The 21,496-nt window shown below is 39.5% G+C and overlaps 2 protein-coding genes across 2 annotated transcripts in view; both read right to left on the reverse strand.

The window, feature by feature from the left end:
• The window catches only part of tm2d2 (TM2 domain containing 2), a 25,694-nt gene extending 22,957 nt beyond the window's left edge, over window positions 1-2,737 (reverse strand). The window contains exons 1-2 of the mRNA XM_020931031.2: window positions 2,355-2,737; window positions 498-585 (exon numbers count right to left, since the gene is read on the reverse strand). Of these exons, the coding sequence (XP_020786690.1) occupies window positions 498-585; window positions 2,355-2,629 (363 nt within the window). The 5' untranslated portion in view covers window positions 2,630-2,737. The remainder of the gene's footprint in view (window positions 1-497; window positions 586-2,354) is intronic.
• Window positions 2,738-3,917: 1,180 nt separating this feature from the next.
• On the reverse strand, window positions 3,918-20,107 carry tbx3b (T-box transcription factor 3b). The gene is made up of 7 exons (XM_055161826.1): window positions 19,567-20,107; window positions 17,445-17,712; window positions 13,980-14,126; window positions 12,955-13,031; window positions 12,141-12,238; window positions 8,538-8,860; window positions 3,918-6,274 (listed from the first exon to the last, which is right to left on the reverse strand). The coding sequence occupies exons 1-7, from the start codon at window positions 19,887-19,889 to the stop codon at window positions 5,939-5,941; spliced, it is 1,572 nt and encodes a 523-aa protein (XP_055017801.1). The 5' UTR covers window positions 19,890-20,107; the 3' UTR covers window positions 3,918-5,938.
• Between the last annotated feature and the right edge of the window lie 1,389 nt (window positions 20,108-21,496).

Raw genomic sequence — 21,496 nt, forward strand, 5'->3', positions numbered from 1 at the left:
TCGCATTTGCACTTCAGTACGTTGCAGGCTGACCGACTGTTTATGTCTCCTTCTGAGTGCAGAGAGACACATGTACGGACCCCTGTTTGGTCACGCTACGCACAGCAACCTACATTTGGTTTGTCGATTAAAATGAATGTAATCGATGAAATTCTTAATGATCAATTATCGATTAATCGACTAATCATGCCCATCCCTAGTAACAACATTATAATATGGCTTAAGGCTCACAACAAACAATTTTGTATAATATAGACCTTCTAAGTATTGAGGACTCAGGTATTTATTGACTTGCTATTTTGCAGATGTATGGAGTGTGGTTCAGTTCAGAAAAGCAGCGTATGAACATCAAGTGTGTGTTTACAGTTTCACTTAGGACTTACTGTATATATAAGTGAAAAAATAAATACAAAACCAACCAACCAAACAAAGCTGACTGCATAGTTCAAAGTGTCATTTAAAAGGGTTCTCTGAGTGGATATAGAGTACAAAGTTACCCCGATGCATCCATGGCCCAGTTCCTCTAGAGCAGTGTAGTTCCCTGCGTGGTCCACTGGGTCCTGACAGAAGATGAACTCCTCAGGTCTATTGTAAGAAAAAAGGAAAACTGTATGTTATATTCTGAGCACACAGGGAGCATTTCAAAACACAGTGCTCTCATTTAGGTTAGATGGGGGGGGGTCAGTGTTTCCCACATGCTTATACTAAGACTACGGTGGCGTAAGCAATCCTTGAATCATTTTACAATACAATATGTTGGTGTATAAATATCACTTATGGCCCGTACTAAACAAAACAGCTGATTAGAAATAAAAAATGGTTACTTCTATATATTTATGATAACACTACAAGCATAAAGTATAATTTGTTTTACATTTTTTTGCTTACTAGTCAAAGTTAGACTATGGGGTCTCAACACAGTCTATGCTATTAATGGGAAACACTGAGGTTTGACCATTTACTAGAAAAAACACATAATTTCCATATGGACAGCAATATAATGGTCATATGGGACTAGCACTCCCATTCAAATAAAAAACTAAACTAAACTACATGTTACAATAAGATGTGCAATTATGCTTTAAATCAAGATTCAGTGCACATACATACATGTCCTGCAGAAATGACAACTTATGAGAACACTGTCATACTACATGCATGATCACAAATATAAAATGACATATGACTCAATGGATATGGATACTTTGATGTTTACACGGACATCAAATTAAATTAGGGTGACAAGACTTTCAAAAATCAAAAACTGGGACACCCCCGTTTTGTGGTGGTTGGTAATAATAAAATTGTGAAAATTGTTCTGCCCATTCATGAAACGTGAATCAGTATAGTAATATTTGCTTTGTGTTCTGGTCATTTTTAAGCAGCTTTTCTGTATTTTACCTAAACAAGTGACAATGTATGCCTCTTTTTACTGTTGGCAGGGATCAACCTGGTTAAAAATAGGGACACCTGGGACATTTCTTGTATAAAACTGGGACAGAGCAATGGTTTTGGATAAATCTGCTGGGACAGATGAACACATCTGACATTTTCACTGTTTTGATGATTAAATGTTTGTGTTTCATATGAACTTTGCCCAAGAAGTGGTTTAACAAAGACTTTCAGTATCACAGTCATGTTTTAGCCATTAGTTTTCATTGAACCATATCGAATCGATTTGAAATATATCGTATTGAATCGAAAATGCACTGTATCGAGATATGTATGCATTGTGGCCTACATATCAAGGTAAGTATCGAATCTGCAACTTCTTAATGATACCCTGATATGATATATTTCAAATTGGTTCATTAAAAATAATGTCAAATTCATGGCTGTGATACTCAGCTTGTTAAACCGCTTCTTGTGCAAAGTCAATATAAAACACACCCATTTAACTCATCAAAACAGTAACAATGTCAAAAGTGCAGCATAAACAAGTTTCCTTCCTCTAAACAAGCAACAAAACTGTAGCTATAACAAAATGATTTAATAAAATATACCAAAAAATACTCTTTAGTCCGCGATATCGATACTGCATCATCTCATTAAATTATAAGATATATGAATATTTCAATTTTTTATATTTTTCTTCTATTATCCAGCCCTAATCCCAATAAGAAATCATAATAACAGCACGTTTGTCATTAATTATGTAACTTACAACAATCAAAAGGTGAAACTAAGGCTTATAATGTAATTAGGCTATTTTCTTCACATAATAAAAGTAATAACACGGCAGATCTGTCAGTGAACAATTCAGATTTCTTTTTCTTCACAGTGAAAAGTCAGTTGCAGAGCTAATGCTAAGCTACGAGGCTGCGTCAGCCCGGAGCCGTGTGGGTGTCACTCACAGATAGCTGCACAGGACCACGGGGGACGGGGGCTTGTACTCGTACTCCGCCTGGGTCGTGTTCTCCGTGGGGATCTCGTATTGGATCACCTCGGAGGGCTGCTCGGTGAACGGGAGCATCGTGGCCGTGTGCCCCGCTGTGGAGGTGGAGGTCTGGCTCTCCGCTGTGGGGCTGCTGGAGTTTTGGGAGTGAATTCCCGCTAAACATTGTAACAAAATGACGGTCAGGAGCAGAAGGAACTGCCCCCCCAGAAGGATGTAGTTGAGAGAAATCATTTTCAGCCTCAAATCAAAGCAGTTCGGGTGGATAAAGAGCCGATCATGGCTGAAAGCGAAAAGGGTTTGTTTTGGTGGTAGGCGTCTCGATTTTATGACGCGATCAGTATGCGTCAATGATACCGCTTTGCTTTTACTGCCCTCTAGTGGCAAAAGAGTTGAACTCTCCAGAGTGTGAAACTGAGAAAAATGACTTCAAAGTTTCTGTTTTATCCAGACAAAAGTACAATAGGTAGGGCTCCCAAAATTTAACAACTGCTTGCTATAATGAAGAAATATTAGAATGTGAAAAATATTGAGCTCAAAATTTACCTTTGACCCTTATTTGTCAGTTCCTGTGCTCTACTTTTGTACCATGAGCCAAAAATAAGTAGTTGTGCAAAGGCAAAAGGCAGAAATAGACATGATCATTATTTACTTGATTTTCTCCAGACTTCCATTCATTAGAAGAACCTCACCGAGGTCGCGTCATCATAGAGTTTGTTTAAAGTGATACAGAAGAGCTTCGCATTTCCTGTTTAGTGCTGATCAGACATTTACACAGTTAAACAGTTTGACACACTAGTGACTTTGCAGTTTAGTGTGTACAGTGTGAATAAATATACAAAATACTTCCACCTTAAAGATCATTTAAGTATAATTGAATACAAAGGTATATTTATTCAATGTGTTAAGACCCTGTGTCAAGGCCCCAACAAAAAGGAGGAAATGAGCAGTTAGATTTTAAAATAAAATATATTTATATTGATATATTCTGCCTTTTGCCTCTGCGCGAAAACTTATTTTTGGCTTATGATTCAAAGGCAGAGAACAGGAACTGACAAACAAGGGTCAAAGGTCAAATTTGAGCTCAATATTTTTCACGATATTTATTCACATGATAAAGGAGATCTCAAATACTAACAAAATGACATGAACTCATTTTTGACCAAACATAGGGCAGTATTTTTCTAGAATGTTTTTTTTTTTTTTTCAAATAGAAATATACTTAGCATATCATATTGTGTATATAATATTATTTTAACACATCGTGCTGCTTTATTTGCCCAAGTGACTTCACTCCTTTACTTTTCGTTTTACCTTCTCTCTTGTTTTTGTTATGTTGCTAGGATTTATTTTTTCAAGTCAAAGGAAATGTATTTATTTTATTCATCTATTCATTCAATAAATGGCAGCAAAAATTTTGTCAGAAAATGTAAAAGGGCTTTATCCAAAAATATGATTAGATTACATATTAAATAATTTGTTAATAATAAATGTGACTTAATAATAAATGTGTAAATATACATAAATATTGTAAACTGCTTTAGTATTTCATTGGCAAGACTAAAGCCACTTTCTACACTTAAATTACTTAAACACACAATTATATGTACAATTTCACATTTTATTTTGTATTTACAAAACCAGAACATTGGGCATTTTAAATGTATTCGGTAACCAGTTTTCTATTTATTTATTAATTTATTTGTCATACAGTGATGTAATGTGGGTTAATTTTATTTATTTTTCCTTCAAAAGTGCTGTCAAGTTGAAGAAGTTTTAACACATCTCATGCAGGTACAGTTTAAAGTGCATATGGCAGGTTTTCATGTTTTTCAAATTATTACTTAGTTTGGAATAGAACCTGTGGTAAATATTTAACATAGTTTCACATTTGTTAGTCTGTGACAGAAAAGTTTAGAAGAAAAGCACAAAAATACATAGTACGGGAAAAAAAGTAGCCGTAAATTCTAAAACAGAATCCCTGTCATCATCTTCTCTAAAATTCAAGGACAATTAAGTAGAAAGTACCCATTTTCCTGTCTGATATAGCATGCATCTAACTACATAAAGCTGTTGATATTTATTTTTTATTAGTCTAAACATGATCCTTGTTAACGTTATGGTTGCTAGGTAACAAATACAGTATTATCCTCAGTGCATGTCATAGCTACTGTCTCTGCCCAACCATGAAGTATAGTGTAGTAGAAACCAAATTTTAAAAAATGTAAATAACAAATAGTTAAATCGGTGTACTGTGTAACTTTTTGGTTCAGGATCCATCACCTGCTTGTTTCTGTGAATGTGTCATTGCTCTGCCTGGAATGCTCCACAGTGTGACATTAAACAGCTCTACTTTACATTTATTCAATGACCGTATTTTTGGAACTATAAGTCACACTTTTTTTTCATGGTTTGGGTGTTTCCTGCGACTTATACTCTGGTGTGACTTATATATTAAAATTTTCACACCACCGTGAGAGGCTCTAGTCTTGTGTGTCAGTATCAGCTGCTGCTATTACTCCTGTACCACTGTCACTTGGCTCTACGTACTGTGCAGGTCTCCTGCAAAAATAGCCGCTGCCTTGCTGCAAGTAGTGAAATATTCAACTGAAAACGGTAATCAAGCAGCAGAAAGAAAGTTTGGAGTGAGCAAGAAACTTGTGAGCGACTGGCAGAAAGCGGGGATGGAGAACACAACTTCACGACAACCGGGAGGGTGCGCCACGTAACTTTCCTGGAAGTCAATGGATGAATCAACAAAGCCTGAACTTCAGGGACACTGAAACCATTCTGTTGGGATTCAGAAAGGCTGGAATAATTGTAACTGGAACTGATGCTGAATCTGACGACAACTATGCAGAAGAGGAAGCAGTTCTCTGTTTACCTCCGGAGGTCACGAAGTTGCTCAGAAGTGTCACCGAGGATGAAGAATTGAATGGATTTAGTGATTTGAAGTGAGATGGAGAGTTTGATAAACTTGTTCTGTTCTGTTATTTATGCTATAATTATCTGAAGAACTGTTCATATGTGACGTTAACAGTCTGTTGTTCTCTGTTCTATTGAACTTGAACTTGACTTTCACGATGAAATCTTGGTTCCTGATCTCTGACTTTATAAAATACATTTCCCTCAAAAAATGTGACTTTTAGTCCAGTGCGACTTATATATGTTTTCTTTTTCATTACACATTTTTTGGCTTGTGTGAGTCCGGAGCGACTTTTAGTCCAAAAAATACGGTACAGGTGGTTTTATAGCTTAAAAACACCTAGAAAAACAGGTATTCTGACTGTGAGCGGGGTTGCCTGTCCACAGATCTGACCTGTAACTTGGTCTGGTTTGGTCACCATGAAGATAGAAAGGTTTAATGCTACTGTGAAACATTCCAGACAAAGCTACAAGATCTGATGGACCTTCCACGAGAAAAGTTACACAATGCACCTTCAAGATTTTTTTGTAAAGCATAATTATGGTTTAGTGAAATAGTAGTAGTAGTCAAACCTGCCATGTGCACTTTCAGATTCATCAATTACAATTCCCTTGTATTTAACCATCTTGAACATTCTTCTGTCCACAGTCCATCTCTGTATCTTTCTCTTCTGTCTCCTTCGCTTGTGTTTTACAGACATGGGGCATTACCACATCTGTTGACAGGTATTTGAAGGCACCATCAGCTGTATCGCAGGTGGCGGACGTTACGGAGGACCCTGAAGGGGACGCGGGCCGGAGAGACGAGCAGTAGTCCCAGCCGTGGACGCCGGGATCGCACTTTAAATCCGGCGTGGCTCTGGGAGGAGGGAGGAGGTAGTGAGCGGGAGGTGCGCACAGGCCGGGGTAAGGGTAAAACACAAAGCTGCCAAAGTGGGACAAGTTCAGCAGGTCCTATAAGAGACAAAGAAAAGAGAGAGTGGACATTTTGATAAGGACAGATAAAGTAGTGTACTGTTCTTGTGGGCGTTACGATGCATATGACGGGTTAGACTATGGCTACGTTTTTAAGATGAGGGTCTGAACAGAAGACGCAAAAGTGGCGTCGCGTCTTCACTTTTTATTCTTGTTTAGATGAGGATCAGGAGGAAATCTACATGCATACAGTGAGACAAAATTGTGTGAAATTTGATTGGGTATGCATGCCAGACGGTTCGGTGGTGACGCTACATGGTGATGTATGTGACATAACACATACACAACATGAGCGGATCTAACCACAGTTTTGCGTCTTGGGCAGTTTAGACGGAAACGCTACAGCTAAGTGTATTCAACTTTTCCACTCTTGAGTGTGGTTTCAGATTTTTGCATTTTTAAGCCCCAAAAACCGTCTAAAAGAAAGGTACTTCAGATAAAATATTTTTTTGTTTTTACGCACAAGTGTTCTCGTGTAAACGGGCCCCATTTATACTTTGCTACTCTGTTTTAGAACTTCATGCTACATCCCGCATTTTGTACTTTTCTTCTCAACTTTTTTTCCTATGTAAAGATGCATTGTGTAACTTTTCTGGTGGCGGGTCCATCAAATGTTTTTCTCCATGGAGATGTTATTGCTTTGTCTGGAACGTTTCACAATATGGTATTAAACATTTCTATCTTCATGGAGACCAGACCACATTACAGGTCAGATCTGTGGAAAGGCGACCCCGCTCACAGTCAGAATGCGTGTATTTTTGAAATACAGGCATTTTGAGATTTGGAGATGTAGACAGGCTAATAATAAACGGTTACTCTTACAGCTAGTGGCCTGGCTCCGCCTCACCTGGTGCTCCCTGTTTGTTTCATCGCTTGTGTCTTCTGTATTTGCATGTGCTGTGTGGTACCTGACACCTGATTGGTGGAGTGTGGTCCTGTCACTGTTGGGCTGGCTTCCATGTTCGTCATGCAGTTGTTAGAAAATTGACGTCCCGCTCCTCCAATCCCCTAGTCAGGCTGGGGCCACCTAGTGCCTCCACTCAATTTCATTTCTCTCCAGCGACTAGGTCAGGAATCAAAATACAATAGACGGTTCGCAAAACCCCGGAAGTGCAAGCTGGGGCACCAGCCAATCAGTAAAGAGCCATACATTTTGTGTTGTCAATGATTCCCGAGATCGAAGATTTAAAGCCAGAACAAAGAGAATATTTGCTGAATTTTATCAAGGGGAAAGACTTTATTACCCTTCTTCCTACGGGATTTGGGAAAAGCTTAATATACCAGTTAGTCCTGTTAGCGGCGCATTACATATGTCCTGGCCAAATAGCAGTGATTGGTTAAATGAAAAAGTACCCGCCTCCCGTCGAGCGAACAAATTCTAACACTGTGAGGTCAGACGGTTTGTACAAAGTGAAACCGGCTAATGAATCAGGCTCCCAATCTCCTTCCTGATCCGCCAACCTCCAATAAAAGTGCTGTGTGCCTGTCTCACCTCGCGGCTGGATTTCAGTTTGAGTTTGCCGTGTCTCTTGTTGTCGCTGTTTTCTAAGTGTGAATTGAGTATTTGAGACACTAGAGGTCGTTATTGACCAATCGCTTTTGTAACTGCCAGTTGGCTCAGCCCTTGGGCATTTGTATTATTTTTTTTATTTATTTATTTTTATTTAGCCCTGTTCATTTAGAATACTGTTTAGTTGTACTGAGAATTCTGATTTACTAATTTTATATATTTTATATATTTTTTGTGTTATTGTACTTACTTACTTTTACTTTATAAAAGCCACTTACTTTACATCACATCTTGTTCGTGTTACTTTCCTTTGTTCCTAACACTGGTTTGTAACTGTTACTCAAACATGTGTGAATGAAAAAACAGACTTATGTTGTTTTTGATGAGGTAACAACAATATAACAATTTGCATTCACATTCTAATATTGGAAAACCAGCCCTAATTTCTCTCTTGCCCATTTGCAACCAGTATACGATTATGAGTTGTGTGGTCCTCTGTGTCTTATTTATTGCTATTTTATGATTTTATACTTTTGCTTTTATTAGATTTTTACTGGTTTAAGGACTGGGATGACCACATTTTTAGCAATAATACCTTTTGTTGTCTTCATTTTTACGATTTCTGTGCAGCACTTTGAAAACTGCTTTGTTTGTAAAATGAGCTACATAAATAAAGTGGATTTGGATTTGGATATGAAGGCTTTAGCTGTGTGAGTTTGTGACCTTCTTTACCTGTACAAACATATGCTGCTGTAAGCTGATGGGAACGGGGTAGCCTCCTAGTGTCCTCAGAGGGCAGGCCATATCTACAGCCGGACACCCCCCCCACGGGCCCCCCGACTGAGGCCCACAGCCCCCCTGGTCCTGGGTGTGTCTGTGAGGGTCTGGTGCTAGGAACAGGCAACGCTGAAGTCCACCTCTTTCAGAATCACTTGAGATGTTTTGTTTCTGCGGACAATGTGAAGACGGCCGTACGGTGAAGTCCTTCCACTCTGGTTGCGTTTGGTGCATGCGGTTTTCCTCCGTGTTGTTGTCACTGTCACTTTCATGGCCATCTGTAATTAGAAGGAATCAAATACACAACAGTACTAAATGAATGAAATAATGTTCATTTTAAGTGAAGCATAAAGTAAAAACTAGTGAAAACAAAAGAGCCAAGAGACTTTTTTTTTTTTTTTTCTTAGCTTTATGCGTAGTTATGGTGTATTTAAAAATCTTTCTAATTGTTTAAAAGTGCCTTATAACTTTGAATGACTTTGTGTATGAATATACAAATTGCCTCACCATGATGCAGCAGAAAAACAGATTGAACTACATAGACCATGATCCTTGATGTTGCCAGTGCAGACTACATGAACAAATAACTGTTATTATGCACTTTTAAATCTTAATTGTTCATATTATAACAGCACCAAAGGCTTTTCTGAAATAAATAAGGCGTATTTGAATAATTTGGCGTTTTATTATGCAAACACAAACTGAAACTTGCATAAAAATGACTTAGAAAGTCCATAAAAGTTACTTAGTCCAGCTCCACTGTGGCTTTGTTGGCGTCACAGAAGATGTGTCTGTGTCTTTGACTCCTGCAGTAGATCCTGTTTCTGATCTTCATTCTTTGTTCGACTACAGTTAAAATGTTGAATAAGCTTCACCCCCTTTCTGCAACATCACTGACAACTTTCCTGGAATACTCAATTTTAGCTCCTTCTGAAAGTCTGCATTATCAGTCCAGTCTGCTGGGGAACTGTTCAAAATGTTTTTGTCAGATCAAGAGCTTTGAAGAAACACATCGTGCTGGTGGAGACAAAATCCCTGATCTGCTTCCCTTCATAATCTGCTTGATTAAGAGAATCACGTCGCTTTGGTGGAACCTCTGAACCTTCCTTTTCCATAATATTGTGAACCATCAGCTTCATCTGTTCTTCTATCACACAGGAGTTGAAGAATGCCAGGCCGACCATTTCTTCACTGAAGAACCAAAGATATCGACTGAAAGCTGTTCAGGCTGTTTTCTTCATGACTGAATTTTCAGACTGTGACAGCTTCTTAAGGAAAACCAAATCATTTGCAGGAGCTTCAAAACTTCATGCACAAACTTCATGTAGAAACCATGCAGCTTGAGCAACCTCTAAAACATCTCCTTTTTCTTCCAAATTTCTTCCTAAATCATCTTTTAGATGCTAAAACCCAATGCAGGGTTCTAATTGAGGTTATCGGAAACTTTATTTTTGACCATGCTTTGATGGACATCCCCTAATATCGCCTATCGTGAAAATGTCATATCGAGGGATTTTGATACCATTACATCCCTACAACCACTAAACGCTGAGACACTCTTAAGTAACATGATACTGATCTAATGGCTTAATATAATATGGGACACTTGGACTGGCTGTTGTGTAATGACAGCCAGGTTGGAGATACGCACTGATACTGATATGACTGGTGACGATCCAGAATCATTTGCTGGATGGGTTTTTGGATGTCTAGATTATAACTTGTTGTAATAGGAATATTTACTGGCTGCTGGCCGAGAACATCTCAAAATAATATAACTTGTATTCAAACAGCTGTTCTGTAGTTACTCGGAGGATACGGAACACATTTGGATCTGTTATGTTATATCTTAATTATGTTTTAATGCTATTTTCAGTCTCTGCATCGGCATTGGTTGATATCAAGTGTTGACAGATACTTAAAACCTAAATCTTTATATCAGTGTCCTGTTAAATCTGAAAAAGTTGAATCGCTACTATTCCCGTGGGTGTTAAGGTGCATATGACAGGTTTGACTAAGTATACTTTGCATTTTGGATGCCTTTTTTAGTGTTGATGACATAGATAAGTCGCACCAGCCAAAAAATGTGCAATGAAGAAGAAAAAAACATAAAAGTCGCACTGGACTATAAGTTGCACTTTTTAGGGAAATTTTATAAAATCTGAGACTAGACTAGAATAGAGAACCACAGACTGAAGAGGCGTTAATATGTTAATGTAACGTATTAAGAGTTATTCAGATAATTATAGCATAAACAACAGAGGCAACCCCGCTCACAGTAGGAATGCATGTTTTTCTAGGTATTTTTGAGCTATAAAACTGCCTGTAATAGGATAAATGTTAAGGTAGAGCTGTTTAATGTCACACTTTGGAATATTCCAGGCAGAGAGATGGCATCTCCATTAGGGTGGTCCAAATTTTTTTTTTAGATTCTCTAGATTAGAACCCTGCATTTGGTTCCATATGTTTGGGTCCAAATTTTATGTACATTAATTAATATTTAGAGGTTTCTCAAGACATGGCCTATACTATTAACCTCATTCATCAGCCGGTTTCACTTTGTGGAACCCATCTGACCTTGCAGCATTAGGATTCATTCACTCTACGGGAGGCGGGTACTTTTTTATTTAACCAGTCGCTGCTATTTGGTCGTGACGTATGTAATGAGTCAAATCCCATAGAAAGAAGGGCAATAACGTTTTTCCCCTTGATAAAATTCACCAAACATTCTCTTTGTTCCAGCTTTAAATCCTCAATCTCCTGAATCACAGCCAACACAGAATGTCTGGCTTCGTCTACATCCATCTCGACCGCTTTGTTTACTGTTGTGCTGCACCACAAAAGGGCTGACAGGCGCTTGGGTTTGACGTCATGGCTTCACAGCTCTACGCTGATTGGCTGGTGCATGATCTACAACTTCTGGGGTTATTGCAATCCGTCTAGTGTATTCTAATTTCTGACCTAGTCGCTGGAGAGAAATTAAATTGAGCGGAGGCACTAGGTGGCGCCAGCCTGGGTACTATACTATAACATAGCAAACCAAATAAATAAGAATGCTGATTCGAATGATTTGTCATTTTATCCTGCAAACACAAACTGAAACTGCATAAAAAAATAATTGGAAAGTCTATAAAAGTTGCTTAGAAGTCCATAAAGTCCATAAATAAATAATGCTAGGCCAACCATTTCTTCACTCAACTAACAAAGATGTTGGCTGAAAGCTGTTAAGGTGCTTTCTTGACAACTGAATTTTCATACTGTGACAGCTTATTAAAGAATACCAAATTGTTTGCAGGAGCAATTTCCAGGAAACTTCATGCAGCTTGAGCAACCTTTAAAACATCTCCTTTTTCTTCAAAATTTCTTCCTAAATTTTGGATCCTAAAACCTAATGCAGGGTTTTTATCGAAGTTATCTGAAACTTTATTTTTTACCATGCTTTGACGGACCTCCCTAATCTCCATAGAAAAAAGCAGCTGATAAATCGAAAAACACAGTGTTGTAGTAAAAACGTGCTATGTTGTTGCTAGGTGACAAAGTGCAGCCAGGCTTTTGTACCTGATGACTTGGAGTGGTCGGAGTGCAGTTGGGTCCTTGGATCCTGGCTGTCACTCGGCCTCAGCTCTTTGCACTGCTCTGAGGCATGTGGCAGTTTCCTGTTAAACACAAGAAGGGAAAACTATCCACTCACTTCTCACAAACTGATTTATGGAAAAGCTCACAACATCAACTGCTTTGAGTGCCATGGCAACAAGGGGAGAGAAAATAAAAATACTACATGAAGTCTTAAAGGTGAACTGTGTACATTTTCTGTCTTCGTGGAGTTGTTACCGTTACGTCTGGAATGTTCCACAGTATAGCATTACACAAGCAGACGTTAACAATTTTTTACTGCTCACAATAACGCTTGAAAAACATTGTACTATGAGCACATCGCCTTTCCACAGATCAGACCAGTAACTTGGCCTGCTTGTCTTCATATAGATCAATAAGTTTAATCCTGTACTGTGGAACATTACAGGCAAAGCAATAACATCTTTATGGAGACAAGCAGGCAGTAGACTCTCCACCAGCAAAGTTACATAGTGCAGCTTTACGTGCAACATACAAAAAATATATTTATGGATTTGAGAAGTTTTAGTTAAAAAGTATACTGCATTAAACCAAACTACTATGCTGTATTTAAAAATGTCAAAAATTTTGACTATTTTGAAATGATTTATTCATCCCACAGATATCTTTGGGATAAGGCAATTCACCATTTTAAAACTTCATAACTTGCAGCATATGAAAAAATGAAAGGTAACTGATTGTTTAGCTATTAATTACTGAATACATTTAACTTGCTAAATCTACAGAACACGTGTCTCACCTCTTCTCTCGTCTGCCGTTGCCCGTGTCTCGGAATCCCTTTGCAAATGGATTATTGTCTATTTTCAGCTGTGTAATCTGGGGACACAAGACATATATATTGTACAGTTATTAGTGTGCACTAGTAACCTATCAAAACACATTTCAAACTTGATTTTTATGCTAATTAATTAATTAATAATTGGTGCCTTCTAAGACACCCAAAGTGCTATAGAGTTCATTATCCATTCATTCCACACTTTGTGGTGTCAGATACTACAGTACCCACAGCTGCACTGGAGCAGACTGACAGAAACGAGGCTATCAACCTGCGCCATCGGCCCCTCCGACCACCACCATCACTCACACACACACACACACACACCACTTTCTTTCTACACCATGTGAGTGAAGTGTCTTAGCCAGCCTGGCGCCACCTAGTACCTCTGCTCAATTTCATTTCTCTTCAGTGACTCGGTCACGAAGGGGAATACACTAGATTGTTTGCAAACACCCCGGAAGTTGTAGACCGCGCACCAGCCAATCAGCAAAGAGCTGTGAAGCCATGAAGACAAATTCAAGCATCTGTCTGTGTCCCTTATGTGGAACAGCACAACAGTAAACAAAGCGGTGGAGATGGATATACACGAAGTCAGACATTCTGTGTTGGCAATGATTCCAGAGATCGAGGATTTAAAGCCGGAACAAAGAGAATGTTTGGTGAATTTTAGCAACAGTAAAGACGGGGCTCCTGCGGGATTTGGCGCATTACATACGTCACAACCAAATAGCTGTGATTGGTTAAATACAAAAAGTATCAGTCTACCATCGCCCATACAAATCCTAATGCTGCGAGATCAGACGGTTTCCATGAAGTGAAACCGACTGATGAATCAGGCTAGAAATGTCTTACCTAAGGACACATCGTTTTTTGCCACTGGCGCTTGCAATACTTTTTACAACCCTAATCATTCTCAAAATCATAGTCTCTTAGGATTCTAACAAATGTGTAAATATATATAGAATGTGCATAATTTGGTTTGGTACCTTATCGTTCTGGTAGGCGGTGACTGCGATGAACTGAGTCTCAGAGAACACGTAGGTCCTGAAGGTGCTGTAGGGGAGCTTCAGGACGTCATTGGCCTTCACGATGTGGAACCTGGGCTGGTACTTGTGCATGGAATTCAGTATGGTCTGTGAGAAGAAAACATAACATAAGCTGCATGTATTTTGTGAGATTTGTTTGGCTTTGGAACAGGAAAGTGAAATCACATCTTACCATTAAAGAACAAATAACTTAATTGTACAGTATAGTAAGACATGATGTTAACTTCAGTAACTAACAGACCATAAACTTAAAAGAGAAAATGCATACAACCCATTACCCCAGTAGTTCATGTTTAATGCAGTTGTAAAGAAAGTGATTTGACGGCACAACAGTCAGGCAATGACTTAATAGTATGGACTTAAAAACTGCATAGGAGTTATACCTGTGACGCAACAATCTTGGGAAAATTCAAACTGCTTATTGCACAAATTCCATCAAAAAGGTGTAAATTAAGTTAAAATAGAGCTTCAGGTATGTTTTTGTTGAGGGAACAATGTGATAATATACATTTTTCAGAATATGAGCTCTTTAAAATAGAAACATCAAATTTGATCATGATTGCAATGCTGCTTTAAACAAATGCTATTTTTAAAAGAATTGTTCAGCTTTAAAATATACTAAACCACACTAACAACCCACACAAAAATATTTAATGGTGCACTATGCAATTTTTCTGGTGGCGAGTCCGCTACCTACTTAACACCTTTGAGATGTTATTGCTTTGCCGGGAATGTTCCATGGTATGACATTAAACATATACTGTACATCTAGCATTTATTCATTATGGGTGTTTCTATTGTTCTAAAATACAATAAATCCTTATGTGAATAGGGTGACTCTCCACAGATCTGAATTGTAATGTAGCGTAGTGCTGTAAACTGCTTGTCTCCCTCATGATAGCAGGATTTAGGCCCCGTCAACACTAGTACGTATTCAAGTCGTTTTTGTTGTGGATGCAATGTTCGTTCACACTAATCCAATTGAAAATGGCTCCAGAGATGGAATGATCTGGTGCCTCCAGCTCCTACGAATTCATCTGAATACGGATCTGATCCTGCACCATGTGGACGCCTGAAAACGCTGATACGCTGATGTAGGTCTATGCGCCGCAACGTAGCTAATTCAGCACCAAAACTCTAAGAAGCTAGAATATATGTCCATTCATATAAACGGTCTATGCATATGATCGTACACATAGACCGTATAATCTCTGAAAACTTTAACATGAACTATCTCCAGCGCCATAGAAGAACAGAACAAACTCACCATCAACAGAACACTCCGTGTCACAGAAAGAACACATATAATCCACTGAGTTGTGTCCTTTAGTCCGACAGAAGCTGAACGCACAATAGCGAGCTGTTTTAAGTGCACCGTTTATGCAAATTAACCATGCGGTTATAAGTTTTGTTTCTGTAAAATGTAAACAAATATGCTCAAAGCTGTGTGGATAGGGAAGGCTTGTGGACACAGAAACGAGTCAGTCCTCACTCTGAGCCGCCATGCTCGTCTTAAAATCCAGTGTTACACTGGATGGCAAGTGTTAAAAAGACAGTTTTTACACTTGTCATCTCCCTCAGCTCAAAATCAGCTGCTGCAACTTCAGAATTCATTGTTTTTACCACTCCCGTGACGTTGGGATGACTTGACACCAGCCTATCACGTGACTAGCCTTTCAGGTGTTTTTTTGCAGTACTGTGTGGACAGGGAAGGCATGGACTGTGGACACGGAAACGACGTGTCTGTATGCAGATCGTTTCCAATATGCTGATACGGTGACACACGGATTCATTTTAGTGTAAACGGAGTCTTAATGTATACTGTGGAACATTCTAGACAAAGCAATAATATTGTCATGGAGACAAGCAGGTGGCAGACCCTCCACTAGAAATGTTATGCAGTGCAGTGCAGTTAAACCAAATGATCTTATCACTGTATTTGTTATTTCCCCTCTAAACGCAGAAGACAGATTTGTTTACAATTACACAGCCTGATGACTCATTAAAAATGATTACAATTCTAAGACACGGGACAGTAGACAGAGGGGGGCAAAGGGGTCTGTTGTCCCGGACTCCAGGGTTCAGGGGCCCAGAATTCGACCCTCTTCTTCTTCATTTATATTAGAGGAGGCACATGTGAGACACCTTGCCCCAGGCCCCCAATTTTTTTCTCTAAAAGCCAATGACAGGTTTGATTACAATTACCCAGCCTGATTACTCAGATAAAAATGATACACAGGGCAGTAGACAGGGAATGGGGCAAAGGGATCTGTTGTCCCGGGCTCCAGGGTTCAGGGGCCCAGAATTGGACCCTCTTCATTTATATTAGAGAGGTCCATGTGAGAGTTCTTTCCCCGGGCGCCCCAATTTCAGTTGATGGGCCTGAACCATATCATAACAAAGATCAGAAAATAGTGTAAAAAAAAAAAAAAAGTTTTTCTTTTTGAACTGATCATATTATAACTGTTATTTCCCCTCTAAAAGCAAATGACAGGTTTGATTACAATTACGCAGCCTGATTACTCAGTTAAAAATGATTACAGTTCTAAGACACGGGACAGTAGACAGATGGGGGCAAATGGGTCTGTTGTCCCGGGCTCCAGGATTCAGGGGCCCAGAATTGGACCCCCGTCCTATTCATTTATATTAGAGGGGGTCATGTGAGGCTTCTTGGCCCAGGTCCCCAAATTTCAGTTGACGGGCCTGAACTGTTTCCTAACAAGTGTAATATGCGCCTTTTACATAATGATACTTAAACCAATTTTAAAAAATGTTTTTCTTTTTGAACTAATCATATTATATTTGTTATTTCCCCTCTAAAAGCAAATCACAGGTTTGATTACAATTACACAGCCTGATGACTCAATTCAAAATGATCACAATTCTAAGACACAGGACAGTAGACAGAGGGGGGCAAGGCTTCAGGGTTTAGGGGCCCAGAAATGGACCCCCTTCCTATTCAGTTATATTAGGGGGTCATGTGAGACTTCTTGCCCCGGGTCGCCAAATTTCTGTCAACGGACCTGAACCATATCACAACAAAGATCAGAAAATAGTGTGATATGGGCCTTTTAAATGATGATACTTGATTTGATTATGATTTTTTTTTTTTTAACTGATCATATTATATTTGTTATTTCCTCTCTAAAAGCAAATGACAGGTTTGATTACAATTACACAGCCTGATTACTCAATTCAAAATGAATACAGTTCTAAGACACAGGGAAGTAGACAGAGGGGGGGAAAGGGATGTGTTGTCTTGGGGTTTTAGGGGCGCAGAATCGGACCCTCTTCCTCTTCAGTTATAATAAAGGAGGCCCATGTGAGACTGCTTGCCCCGGACCCCCAAATTCCTGTCGACGGGCCTGCTAAGACAATTAAATTCCCGGAACAAAATGTACTCACAAATCCGTGCTTGTCGGAGATGTTGTTGGTGAGTTTGACTTTGTGGAAGTTGATGACCTTGTTCATCCACTGCTGTCCCGTGGAGGGGCTGTCCGGGTGGATGTACATGCGTTTGGGCAGCTCTGGGTCAGCCTGCCCCGCCACAGTCCAGCGGCCCTGGTGGAACTTGTAGCGGCTCTCGTCTGCTGCCACTATGTCCAACAGAACCATGTATTTGGACTTAGGCTCCAGACCCGAGCATCGCAGTCTGAGCGGTGGGAACATGCGCCTGGGAAAACAAGTTCATACAATAATGGCAACTATGAAGAATTGGTGTATAATATGCAATGGTGGAAGAAACGCTCAAGTTTGTTACCATGGAGATGTTACTGCTTTGTCTAGAATGTTCCGCAGCAGAGATTAAACCTGTCTATCTGAAGGGAGACAACTACAGGCTACGTTACAGGTCAGATCTGTGGAGAAGCAACCCTATTCACTGAGAGAATTATTGTATTTTTGAGCAATACAACCTCCCGTAATGAATAAATGATAGATAGATGTGTTTAATGTCATACCATGGAACATTCCAGGCAACGTAATAACATCTCCATGGAGACAATCATTTGACAGACCCTCCGCCCGAAAAGTTACACAATGCACCTTTAAAGCTACAGAAAAACACTCAAGTAAAAAGTAAAAGCATCACATGAAAAAAACATACTTAAGTAAAAGTTTTAAAATATACTTCAAGAGTAATATGTACAAATATTTGTGCAGATTTTCAGGTATAATAAAGTTAAATAGTGGTTTTAATCAAGATCTGTGCAAATGAAACTGATTTTTTTTTTCCTAGCTGTTTTTTTTCTTGGTATATTTTTGTTTTCTCTACAAATGTGTTAAAAATAAACCCCTCATCCTTTTCAGCAGGTCTCAAACTATCATAAAATACATGCTTTTACTTTCAGTCTTGTTCAAAAATGTAGTGAAGTAGAAAGTAAAGATACCTGCTCTCAAATGTATTAAAGTAAAAAGGATGTATTTTAACATGTACTTAAGTAAAGTACAGATACTGACACCTAAAATGTATACATATTAAGTACAGCACTATACAACTTTTGCTTTTTTACTTTCCACCACAGATAATATGGCTCGACATTGTTCACACAGTTGGCTAAGCTTGCTGAAACAAAGAGACAAAATTTGAAATTGATTTGAGATAAGAAAAATATTGATTAAAGATGTTAATATGTGTCTATCTTAACACATACTCAACATATTTATTCAGGTAAAATCAGGGGTGTCCCGACTTTTTTGATCAAGGGCCACATATCTAAACCCAGATGAAGCTGATCGACGGCCATAGACTGGTGCTCAGTACAGTGAATAATTGAAATATGTGCATGTTTAACACGTTAGAATGAGCCGTCAGTCTTTATTCATGCTAAGATCCTTAAAACCACAAACTAAATATTAAATATTAGCTTTATCAAGGTAAACTTGTAGTAAAACGTTAATTTTTAATTGATGTAAGATAATTTGGGCCAATTCACCTGGAAGCAAGAAAAATTTGTCTGAATGCCACATTTGGCCCACGTGCCATTGTTTGGACATGTCTGGGTTAAATGGTTAGATTTAAGTAAAGCTTTAGGGATAAGGTTATTTGTCTTAGTTCTTATTAGTTATTATTTACCTAGTCATTTGTGCTTCTCTTGTACTTTACCTTCAAACACTGGAATTGAGGAATAAAGGTTTTCTTATCGTACGTTATCATGTCTTAAAATAGTACGCAAATTTGAACGTTAAGTACATTTAGACTTCAAGGGTTTGGACTTTGTATTTAAAATAATGTAGCTTTTTCAAGTCTGTTATACATTGTTTAGACCGGTTATAATGCACATGACTCACCACTTCTGTTGACGCTGTGTTTGAAAGAGCCACAACGTGAGCCACAACGTGAACCACAACGTGAGCCATTAGGCCTCTCAGTTGTACCATTACTACAACTACTAGAGATGAATTTTCCAGATTAAATGTGAGTATTTTTATATTTACAATCGTACAAAAAAAGTTAACATTTTTATATCAACGTTATATTATAATGAGCGGTGACATTAGCCATTTTAAAAACACAATGCCAATCTACCTTCCAGATTTTGTGATAACCATTTCTGTCCCACACTTGTGAAACTGCCTCCACAAATCCCCGGCCTCGAGGTGAACTTGCGGCTCGTCTTCCTCCTCCTGCCCGCATGTGTCCTCCAAACTCTCGGGGCGCCCGCACAAACTCGCGCGGTGCTCCATCACCGACCCGCCGTGACGCACCACTTTCCTGCCCGCGCTCCGATCCGATCCAAAGCCCCCGGGAAACAGCGAAGAAGACCCGCTCACACGCGATCCACGATTTCTGTTTGCATTTTCTCCGCTTTGGTAAGAAACCGCTTGCTGTCGCGGCTCAGACAAGTGCATTCCCAAACTTTTACGCGCGAGATAAAAGTGTTAAAAAGTTCGTGGTGACGCTTCGGAGTGCATGGCGAGTTGACGTACCCGCATCGCGCTTAAGTTACGTTACGGTCCCGTGTCCTGTAATGAAGTGTGGTGTGGTCAGTTGCTCTTTGACACTTTGCTCTTCGCAGTTGCAGCCAGCGGTGGGCGGGACCTGTCTGGCCTCTCTCTGAAGTTAATGCGCAGTGGAGAGCTGTCGTGTTGATCGCCTTGTCCAAGCTATTACTTCGCTCGATACTCTCTTTTATCTATAATAAGATTAAATGGCTAAACTTGAGGTTAGACCGGTGCTTAACCAGGGCTTTAATTGACTTAAAGAACCTGCATTAAAACCAAATGTTAACTGCGGACTACCAGGGCATCCGGCTTTACTTTGATCTATATTTAATAAGAAGAAAAAAAAAACGTGTGACCATTGTTTTAATATTGGGTTAAGAAGTGGTGTCTTTTTCGACCAAAATTTGTATGAGTCCAACAGTGGTGGAATGTAGTAAGTAAGTAAGTAAAAGTAGTAAAGTATCATTTTTAGGTATCTGTTATGAGTGTTGGGGAGTTACTGTTTCCATGAGTGGTAATTGGATTACAGTTACTTTGCTGAAATAAATATTTAAATATTTTCCTGTTTTCACATTTGGGCTAAAGCAGGACTAAAACCAGAATTAAAACCAGGACTAAACCAGGACTAAAGCAGGATTAAACTAGGACTAAATCCAGGACTAAAGCAGGACTAAACCAGAACTAAAACCAGGACTAAACCAGAACTAAAACCAAAAACTAAAACCAGAAAACCAGGACTAAAAGGACTAAAACCAGGTAAAACCAGGACTAAACCAGGACTAAAACCAGGACTAAACCAGAACTAATATAAACCAGGTAAACCAGGTGACACTAAGAGTAGTGTGGACATAATTGTGATCTCATATAAAAATCATTTCTCTATCAATAGTATTTTTAATCTGGCCAAATAAAGACTGAACAAACATGAATTTGCAGGATGTGGTTGTTACATTCATGTAGTTTTAAAAAACATTACAATATCAAGTAATCCAAAGTATTCAGATTACGTTACTCCATCCATCCATCCATCCATTTTCGTCCGCTTATCCGGGGCCGGGTCGCGGGGGGAGCAGCCTAAGCAGGGACTCCCAGACTTCCTTCACCCAGAACACGTCCTCAGCTCTCGGGGGGACCCCGAGGCGTTCCAGGCCAGCCGAGAGACATAGTCCCTCCAGCGTGTCCTGGGTCTTCCCCGGGCCTCCTCCCGGCGGGACATGCCCGGAAACCTCCCGAGGGAGGCGCCCAGGAGGCATCCGGAACAGATGCCCGAGCCACCTCAACTGGCTCCTCTCGACGTGGAGGAGCAGCGGCTCTACTCCGAGCTCCTCCCGTGTGACTGAGCTCCTCACCCTATCTCTAAGGGAGCGCCCAGCCACCCTGCGGAGGAAACTCATTTCGAGCGCTTGTATCCGCGATCTCGTCCTTTCGGTCACTACCAGAGCTCATGACCATAGGTGAGAGTAGGAACGAAGACTGACCGGTAAATCGAGAGCTTCGCCTTTCGACTCAGCTCC

This window comes from Boleophthalmus pectinirostris, unplaced genomic scaffold (assembly GCF_026225935.1).
Source record: "Boleophthalmus pectinirostris isolate CB_2022bp ecotype Guang Dong unplaced genomic scaffold, ASM2622593v1 HiC_scaffold_4, whole genome shotgun sequence".
Classification (NCBI taxonomy): Eukaryota; Metazoa; Chordata; class Actinopteri; order Gobiiformes; family Gobiidae; genus Boleophthalmus; species Boleophthalmus pectinirostris.

Bases quoted from the DNA above. Each gene is read 5' to 3' on its own strand.
- tbx3b (XM_055161826.1), bottom strand. From the start codon at position 19,889: ATGCACTTGTCTGAGCCGCGACAGCAAGCGGTTTCTTACCAAAGCGGA. The intron at 17,713-19,566 runs GTAGATTGGCAT...TTGTTTTCCCAG, and splicing joins GTTATCACAAAATCTGGAAG to GCGCATGTTCCCACCGCTCA. The intron at 13,032-13,979 runs GTACCAAACCAA...TTGTGTCCCCAG, and splicing joins CCGCCTACCAGAACGATAAG to ATTACACAGCTGAAAATAGA.